We start from the raw sequence: 10,507 nt of genomic DNA on the forward strand, positions 1-10,507 counted from the left end.
TATGACAAATTTTCAGTTGTTTCACACTTTTTTTGTTATGTATATAATTCCATATATAATTCCACATGTGTTAATTCATAGTTTTGATGCCTTCAGTGTGAATCTACAATTTTCATTGTCATGAAAATAAAGAAAACTCTTTGAATGAGAAGGTGTGTCCAAACTTTTGGTCTGTATATATGTACACACACACACACACACACACACACACACACACACACACACATATATATATATATATATATATATATATATATATATATATATATATATATATATATATATATATATATATATATATATATATATAGCAAGGGCAACATAAACCATTTCTAAACTGTAGATCCTGATGAAACTAAATTATGAACTGTCCAGTTGCTCTCCATTACCTCTCACTCATCTGGGACAGAGGGTGGTTTTTGGGATATTGTCCTCTGGCTGTTTCTCCACCTGTCCTATCTATGGATGCTTCATCTGGTGGGACGAGACCAGAACCCACGAGCAGGGGCGTAAGAGCGATTTTGAACCTGGGGGGGGACAGTAAATTCCAGGGGGGTTCGGAGGAAATTACCCGGATTTCTATGTATAATGTTATATATATATATATATATATGGTACAGACCAAAAGTTTGGAAACATTACTATTTTTAATGTTTTTGAAAGAAGAGCTTCTGCTCATCAAGCCTGCATTTATATAAAATATGAAACCCTGCCCCCTGGGACTGAGCAGCATAGAGCGATCTCTCGCGGCTGTAGACGGTAATGTTTTCTCTCGGTTCATGTCCAATTAATTTTGATAAGTCTCACCTGACTATAAGTCGCAAGACCAGCCAAACTATGAAAAAAGTGTGACTTATAGTCCGGAAAATACGGTAGCTATTTGCCTGTTGGTGTGTTACCCTCCTTATAAATAAATGACGCCATTAAAACCTTAAGGCGAAATGACAATATCCTCCACACACTCGTTTTAGGCGACCTCCTGTATCTTTGCTAGTCGATTTTATTTCATCCAGTGACATGATGGGTTTTTAACTTCATTCAGGAGATTTTGGGTAACTGCACAACTGACAGACTTTGAGCACCGGGCGTGTGTGTGTGTGTGTAACCATAGCGAAAAAACGACCAACTTTCGGAACCTGCACTTAAGGCTATAATTTTGTTAAAAAAAAATTTAATTATGCATTTAAAAGTTGCAGAATGGATTAATTTGGAGACTCTGATAATCGGCAGAGATAGGCAGGCAATGCAAAACAAAATCTGATATTGGGAAATAGTGAGGGGGACAAAACTTAGATTTTGCAATGTGGGGCTCCTACGCCCCTGCCCACGAGTCCCGCGGAGGATTGTACGTACCTTAAATCCTGGTGCTCTGAAACAAAGATCAAGATGCAAGAATAATATTCTAGCAATTTATATCACCTATTTCAAAACATTGTAGTAAAAATAGTATTTAATTTATTATTATTATTATTATTATTCTTAGAAATGATTCCGCGAAGGGACTTGAAAAGAGATGCCTAATTGGTGAATCTGTATGAACCAGTTCATTGACGTAAACTGTCCGAACGAACCGATTCTGTAAAATGATTGTTAAATCACATGAACGCTGCGCAGCCCGCCATCACGTGACTCATCTAGAAAGAGTGAACTAGAGTACTATTTTCAGCGGATTCAAACAACAGGGGTATGAAACAAAAAGAGGTCATTACGTTACATCACATGTAGATTTGTCTCCGAATCATGCACAGTTCAAAGCTTAGAGAATAAATCTGCATATGTGATATCTGCATATCTCATCTTTTGAATCAAACATGGGTTTGCTGATACTGTCCATTTTACTGCTTAATAAGACTCACCTGTAATTACGTAATCTACCCGATCACCTATTTAGGATCTTTAAACATGAATTAATTGATTCCTTCTTTTTAGAATTTCAAGTTAGTTTTAATTTGATCTTCCTCCCTAAGTGTCCTCAAGTGAACAGTGCTACGCACGTTAAACGCAGTATGTGGCTTCTAAAGATGAAGAACCTGAACAGCGCTTGCAAGTCTACAGCTTCCTCGAGAATATAAATAATACCGCATACATAAACGTATTCATTTATTAGATATGCTTTACTGTACTAACAAAGAGCGCTTGTAGATTTTGCGCATTTTAGTAGCAATGTTGATGATAATGACGCACCTTCGCGCCGCCTTCTTCCGTGCAGCGCCCCAAGCGATTTCATTGGACTAGACCTCGCCGTTTGTGGGAGCCGATTGGTTGCCCCAGGCGTGACGTCACCTCGCGTCAGCGTCCGTCACCTTTCATGTGTGCCATGCCGTGTGTCTGAATGAAGTCTGTTTAATGTCTTTTGCGATCTCAGGCAGCGTGTTACTTTTAAACAGTCACTTGTGGTCAGGTCACGATGTCTTTATTAAGAGTTATTTTAAAAACGGTGTTGGTTCTTGGTTTTCTGGTGTTGTCTGTTCAGTTTATAAGATACTGGATGGCAAATAAACAGTATGTCTTTACAAAAGAAGACGTTGCCAGGTTAGCCAAACAGTATGCAGGTGAGGAAACACACATATAACTTACCCTGTTTCTATTCTGAAGTAACATCTGCTGCTAAGATATTGCGATAACTGGTCTCTATAGAAATTATTTACAATTATTTACAATTTGAAGCAACGAAGAGCTTCAAAGTCATGGTCTTATTGTCTATATAAAAGAGTTGGTTAAAATATATTTTGAGCAGATACCACAGTGATAACATAATGACTCATCTAATAGCTTGTCACTCCTCTGATAGATAAAGCTGGATGTGTGTGTGTGTGTGTGTGTGTGTGTGTGTGTGTGTGTGTGTGTGTGTGTGTGTGTGTGTGTGTGTGTGTGTGTGTCTCTCTCTCTCTCTCTCTCTCTCTCAGGCCAGGACCACGAGCAAGCCTTCTCTAAGGTGGTGCTGGAGCTGAGAAAGAGGTACCCGGGTCACATCCTGCCCGATGAGGACTTGCAGTGGGTGTTTGTGAACGCGGGCGGCTGGATGGGCTCCATGTGTCTGCTGCACGCCTCTCTCACAGAGTATGTGCTGCTGTTCGGGACGGCCGTGGACACAGGCGGACACTCAGGTGGGTCAAGAACATCCCAAGGCCCTATTTGTCCTCAAAATGTAAAGAAAGAAATAAAAAGATATATTTTGCTAACATGAAGGGTACTGTAAGATCATTATGATTTATATTTATATATTTATTTTGCACTGTGAGGTTATTATTTGAAATTGAGCACTACAATCTGTAAACTTGTTGCAAAAAAGTTGTATGTTGTATGGCAATATTTTTTTCTTTAGTACCATAAAAATACTGTATTACTATTTTGATAATCTAATGGGAATCACCATTAACAGTAAACTGAAACTAAAATAAAATAAGATGAAGTTGAAGTACTTCCGGTATAGCCATGAAGGCGTGAGGTCGAAGGAAGAAGGGCTCCCGACCTACATTTTCAAACTAAACTTGTTACACACCATTTAGCGTCAGTCATTTTTGATATACGCGTTAGAACATTGCTTGGTGAATTATGAGTCACACTAAGCAGAAGCAACCGCACCCCTCAGCCCCACCGACCACGAGAGCTAATGCTAGCATTGCCGGTAAGTTAGCAACCATGGCCGCTACCTCTAATCTCGAAAAACAGGCCATGACGGAAACTTCTGAATCTGTCTCCATGGACCAGTTGATCTCTGAATTAACTAAACAGCGCATCAGTATCAGGGAAGACATTTCTGACTTGATTCGGGAATCTATTGGTCCTTTACAAAGCTCTGTAAATGCACTGAGAGAGACTGTGGATGGCTTTCAAAGCCGTTTGGTCGCGACAGAATCCCTGGTTGGGGAGAATTTTGAAAAACTGACAGTGGCCGAAAACACAATAAAAACTTTGCAAGCGCAGAACACATCTCTCATTGACCGCATTGAAGATTTGGAGAATAGATCGCGAAGGGCAAACCTGAGGATTGTGAACATTCCAGAAGGGAGCGAAAACGGTCAAGATCCTGTTACGTTCATTTCTGAGATGCTGCTAGAGGTGACGGGCACGGAGGTCTTCGACAAGCCACCAGCACTTGAGAGAGCGCATCGATCACCCGGTCAAAAGCCAGCTGATGGCCGTAAACCACGTCCATTTGTGGTGTGCTTTCACAGGTTTCAAGAAAAGGAGCAATTACTGCGATGGTCAAGGCGGCATGAGGCGAAATACAAGGGGAATCCAGTCAGAATCTACCCAGATCTCAGCGCTATGCTGTCAAGGAAACGCGCGTCTTTCAACGGCATTAAGCAGTCACTCTATCAGAAGAGCATTCGATTTCAATTGCTCTACCCGGCTCGTCTGAGAGTGACTTTTAATGAAGAAACTTTCATATTCAACACACCGGAGGAGGCGAAACAGTTCTACGATCAACGCATCAATGTTTAGGATTTCCTGGATTTTTTATTTAATTATTTTCTTACGCTCAAGGTCTCCCTTTTGAGCGAAGGATGACGGATAATTATTTGATTTTTCTTGAGACGGTTGAAAAAGGTATAAATACTTTAATTTTTTTGTGACTTTGAAAATAGTTTGTTGTTCTAAACCTAACTCAAACAAGCTGATGGTTTTGTGACATAGACACACTCCACCGAGTTAAGTTAAAAGTGTTTTAAACACTAATAATGCTTCATAAGGGTAACGGTCGGGTTGCTCCCTATAGGTTGGAATGGTTTTAAGTCAGTTGAGGGACTACTGGGGGTTTGATAATAGGGGCCTGCAATTTGTCTTTGTTCTTGAGACAAATATAGGAAAAGTTCAGTTTCGTCTGGGTTGGGATGGTAACCGCCAAGGGTTTTTTTTTTTTTTTTTTTTTTTTTTTTTTTTTTCTTTACTTGCCTGGCATGCAATGGAGACGTGGTCTTATTCATTATTCCTTTATATCCTAATGATTGATTAATGTGTGATTCAAATAGTACAGGAGGGTCTACTATTCGGTTCACTAGCTGGAATGTTAAAGGTATGAATGGGCCAAATAAAAGAGCTCGTATCTTTGCTCATCTTAAAAAATTAAAAACTGAAATAGCATTCCTGCAAGAAACACATTTACAGATATCAGATCATATGAGACTCAAAAAAACATGGATTGGGCAAGTCTTTCATTCCCACTTCAACAGTAAAGCAAGAGGAACAGCGATTTTAATACATAAGAAAGTACAGTTTTACCCTTCCAAATGTGTTTCAGATCCTCAGGGTCGATTTGTTATTGTGACAGGTGATTTGTTTCACACCCCTGTTGCCCTGGTATGTGTCTATGCCCCCAATTGGGACGATGTTAATTTCATTCATAAAATTATCTCACTTTTACCCAACTTAAACTCACATCGATTAATTTTTGGCGGGGATCTGAATTGTGTTATTAACCCAATTCTAGATCGTTCGAATCCGAAATCCATGCTCCAGTCTAAAATGTCCCAAGCTCTCTCTACTTTCATGGCACAAACGGGCTGTCTGGATCCGTGGAGATTTTTATTCCCGCAAAAGAAAGAATTCTCTTATTTTTCCCCTGTCCATTCTTCATACTCAAGAATAGATTATTTTTTTATAGATAAAACAATACTTCCTTTAGTGGAAAATACTCAATATTCAGCAATTATAATATCAGATCACGCACCATTACTTCTTGACCTTCGTTTTATTCAACATTTTACACAGCGCCCTACTTGGCGACTAAACTCTACTCTGTTGGCAGATAAAAATTTCCACAAACATATATCAGTGGCGATAGATAACTTCCTGCACACAAATGATTCAGAAATGGTATCACCACTGACTTTATGGGAGACATTTAAAGTTGTCATTAGAGGTGAAATTATATCTTATTCTGTATCCAGTAATAAAAAGAGAAATGCAAAACTACAACAACTAATTGATTCGATAGAAAAATTAGATCAACAACTCTCTCTATCCCCTTCTGATGAACTGCTTAAAAAGAGAGTGGAAATTAAAGCACAATATGATCAGATATCAATTGAAAAGACTCAACAAAATCTGCTTTGGTCTAAAGGGAATTTTTATGAACATGGGGAAAAAGCGGGCCGTTTATTATCACATCAGATAAAGTGTCAATCAGCTTCCAGGTTAATTCCACAGATTCGCAACGCATCACAACAACTGACAGTGGATCCTAAAGAAATTAATGAAACTTTTAAAACATTTTATTCAAATTTATATACTTCAGAATTTCGTGGGGATTTATCAGGCATGTCAACCTTTTTGAAGGACCTGAATACCCAGACTATTAATCCAGATCATAAAGATAGATTAGAACAACCAATTGAGCTGCAAGAAATTTTAGATTCTATTAAAGCAATGCAAAATGGCAAAACCCCCGGCCCCGACGGTTATCCTGTCGAATTTTATAAAGCTTTTGCTCCCAAATTAGCTCCGCTTCTTCTGAGAATGTTTGAGAATTCTCTAAACAATACAGAATTGCCACCGTCTCTCACAGAGGCATTTCTTACACTCATTTTGAAGACTGGAAAAGATCCACTAGAGTGCAATTCCTACAGGCCAATCTCTTTGCTGAATGTTGATGTTAAAATTCTTGCCAAATTGTTGGCCTCTAGAATAGATACTGTTATACCAGAAATAATATCCCAAGATCAGACAGGCTTTATTAAGGGTCGCCACTCATTCACCAACTTAAGGAGGCTTCTTGGTATTCTGTATTCTCCTGCATCCAGGGAGGTCCCAGAGGTGGTGGTATCCCTGGATGCGGAGAAGGCATTTGATAGAGTGGAGTGGAGCTATCTATTCGCAGTATTGGAGAAATTTGGTTTTGGTCCAAAATTCATATCCTGGGTCCAATTGTTGTATTCTAATCCTAAAGTATCTGTTATAACAAACAAAATACGTTCACAATTTTTTCCAATACTAAGGGGTACGAGACAGGGTTGCCCTTTAAGCCCTCTTCTTTTTGCATTAGCAATAGAGCCACTTTCCATTATGCTTAAATCCTTGCAGTCTATACAGGGCATTGATCGAATGGGGATGGAGCACAGGGTTTCTTTATATGCGGATGACCTTCTGTTATACATTTCAAATCCAGTTGAAAACGTCCCAAAAATAGTGCGGAAACTATCCATTTTTGGCAGTTTTTCAGGATACAAACTTAACCTTTCTAAAAGTGAATGTTTCCTGATTAACCCTCTTGCTTTACAAATCAATGCGGCATCCCTCCCATTTCGCATCTCTCAATCTGGTTTTAAATATTTAGGAGTCCATATTACTCGTACTTTCTCAGGTTTATATGCAAAAAATTTTTTACCACTCACTAGTAATATTAAGTCTGATCTTCAGAGATGGGATGCATTGCACTTGTCTCTAGCAGGCAGAGTAAATTGTATAAAAATGAATATCTTACCTAGATTTTTATACTTATTTCAGTCACTTCCAGTTTTTCTGCCAAAAACATTCTTCCGTTCTGTAAATAAACCCATACTATCATTCTTGTGGGGGGGAAGGAACCCTAGAATTCGCAAGGAGCTCCTTGAAAGGCAAAGGCCCCAGGGAGGCTTAGCTCTACCTAATTTTATGGGCTATTACTGGGCTGCAAATCTTCAAAAAATTATTTGTTGGTATACGTCCCCTGAGGTTGATTGGTGTAAGGCGGAGGCAAATACTTGTATTTCTACATCGCTTTCTGCTCTAATAACAATGAAGCTACCATTCTCTCCCTCTAAATACTCATCGAGCCCAGTTGTACGTTCTACACTTAAAATATGGTCACAGTTTAGACAAAGGCATAAACTCAGTAACTCTTCTATGCTAAGCCCTCTCTGTAATAATCATTTGTTTCCTGCTGGTAAAATAGATTTAACGTATGCACAATGGCAGAGGGTAGGCTTGGCCAGGTGTAGTGATTTTTATATAAACAGCACATTTGCCAGTTTTAATGACCTCTCAGAGAAATTCCAGCTGTCACAGTCCAACCTATTCCGTTACTTTCAAGTCCGACACTTTGTTCAAGCTCAGAGCTCAACTTTTCCTGACTTGCCACCTACTTCACTATTGGATAAAATTTTACAATCTCCTACTTTTCTTAAAGGTCAAATTGCAGCAATATATAAGATGGTTATGTCCTCAAATGATGTTTTAATTGACAGAACAAGAGGTGAGTGGGTAAAGGACATAGGGAGTGAAATACCTGACGAAATTTGGGATGAGGCTCTTAGTAGAGTAAATGGATCAACCTCGTGTGCACGCCTTAGCCTTATACAACTTAAAGTCCTTCATCGCGCCTACTACACAAAATATAGACTTTCAAAAATTTACCCAAATGTTGATGATTTGTGTGACCGATGTAAAGGTGACAAAGTAGACTTTTTTCATATGTTTTGGGCTTGTGAAAAGCTGAGTGACTATTGGACATTCATATTTAAAACTTTAAATGAGGCCTTTAATTTGGATGTAAAACCCAGTTTTGAAATTGCTATTTTTGGAGTACCAGAATATGGAGTATCACTGACAAATAAATTAAAAAATGTTATTGCTTTTGCCACCTTACTGGCGAGGAGAAGAATACTATTGGAGTGGAAGTCTACAAGCCCCCCTAAAGCCTCAATGTGGTTATGTGATCTAGTGTCATACTTAAAATTAGAAAAAATTAAATATTTAATGAAAGGATCTGTCCAAACTTTTTATAAGACTTGGCAACCCATGATTACACATTTTGAGAAGATGAAGACTCTCACACTTATTGATCAATGTTAAATATTAATAACCAATTGGAGTTTTGCTTTATAATTGTGTAAGGACCACGAATATGTTAGGAAATTGTATTATTGGCTATGTATTTGTATTTTTTTTAATTATTATTATTATTATTATTATTTTTATTTATTTATTTATTTTTATTATATATATATTTTTTTTTTTTTTATTTATTTATTTATTTATTTATTTATTTTTTTTTATTGATGTTATGAGTATTATTATTGTCTTAACCTTTATGTAATGTATGGTTAATTATTTTGGCGGAAAGGGTTATAAAGGGGGGAAAAGCTATAACTTAAATTGTATGAAACTTTCTGTTAATTCTTTAAAAAGTTTATAAATAAATGATGGAAAAAAAAAAGAAGTTGAAGTATTACTACAATTAATAAAACTACAGAATATTGTAATTTTGTAATATTGTTTTATTATTACTATATATATATATATATAAAACAGTGCTATTTTAATTTTAATCAATATAATAATAATTATATATATTTATGTTTTGGTAATTAAAAAAAATCTAAATCTTAAAAATCTTAATAAATACTATAATGGTATCATATATATATATATATGCAACATTGACTCTAAATATGAGTGTTTTTATTTATTTTTTCTCCCCATTGCTTTCATATTTAATCTTCTTTAGGTCGCTACTGGGCAGAAATTTCAGACACTATAATTTCTGGGATGTTCAGGCAGTGGAAAGAAGGAAGCACTAAAAGCGAGACTTACTATCCAGGTACTACAGCCATACCTCACACACACACAGTTCAGTCTAACAATGCTTTCAGATCTGAGGCGTGAAGCTTGCCCGTGTTTGTGGTGGCAGGAGACACGATCGTACACGAGGTGGGAGAAGCCACGTCAGTGCAGTGGAGCGCCGGGACCTGGATGGTGGAGTACGGCCGAGGATTCATCCCCTCCACGCTGGGCTTCGCTCTGGCCGACACCGTCTTCAGCACCCAGGACTTTCTCACTCTGTTTTATACTGTACGTGTTTATGTGAAGGGTATGATCCTGGAGGCTAGCACTTTCCTCACTGAGACCGGCGTCCTCTGAAACACGCACGACGCCACACGTAACGTCCCTTTGTTAGTCCGATAATTGATCACAACATCAGGTGTTCGTTTGCTAATGGAGAAACGGCAACATGTTGAATTGTCTGTATGGAAAGCACTTAATGTAATTACTTTTACAATGATTAAAGTTTTATTTTCCATATTTTACAAAGAGTTTATCAAATGTCTTTTCTAAAAGTGAAACATATTTGTCGGTCAACAAACTGTTTGTGGTCCAGTGTCCGTGTCTGAACATGGCAAGATGTTTCAACACTTCAATATTGTCCACGGTTAATACGAGGTATGGATAAAAATCAGAAGATAGTTTTCCATATTTCCAGATCAGACTCTTCAGTAGACAGCGAATGTTAATTTTTGCTTAATTTTTTATGAAATACAATTACTGTTCAAAACTGATGTGTCTTTGTTTGAATAGAATAAAACCATTAATCAGTATTGTTGAATAAGTCTTCTTTTTTATTTATTCGGTTATTAATGTATTTGCTCAATTATTTAGAAATTAATTTATTTTGTGTTCTGTTATGTATCCGTAAAAGTGAATGTGAAAAAAAAATATATATATATTATTTTTTTTTCTATAATGTACAAAGAGTTTATTTTTTAAAACCAAAAAAACTTTTTTGAAAATGTTGAAAACAAGTTTT

The 10,507-nt window shown here is 37.3% G+C and overlaps 1 protein-coding gene across 1 annotated transcript; it reads left to right on the forward strand.

Annotated features, from left to right (window-relative positions):
* The first annotated feature begins 2,246 nt into the window (after positions 1-2,246).
* LOC132132154 (sigma non-opioid intracellular receptor 1) lies at positions 2,247-10,298 on the forward strand. The gene is made up of 4 exons (XM_059544450.1): positions 2,247-2,552; positions 2,907-3,107; positions 9,431-9,523; positions 9,614-10,298. The coding sequence occupies exons 1-4, from the start codon at positions 2,408-2,410 to the stop codon at positions 9,841-9,843; spliced, it is 669 nt and encodes a 222-aa protein (XP_059400433.1). The 5' UTR covers positions 2,247-2,407; the 3' UTR covers positions 9,844-10,298.
* Positions 10,299-10,507: the final 209 nt, after the last annotated feature.

This window comes from Carassius carassius, chromosome 49 (genome assembly GCF_963082965.1).
Source record: "Carassius carassius chromosome 49, fCarCar2.1, whole genome shotgun sequence".
Lineage (NCBI taxonomy): Eukaryota > Metazoa > Chordata > Actinopteri > Cypriniformes > Cyprinidae > Carassius > Carassius carassius.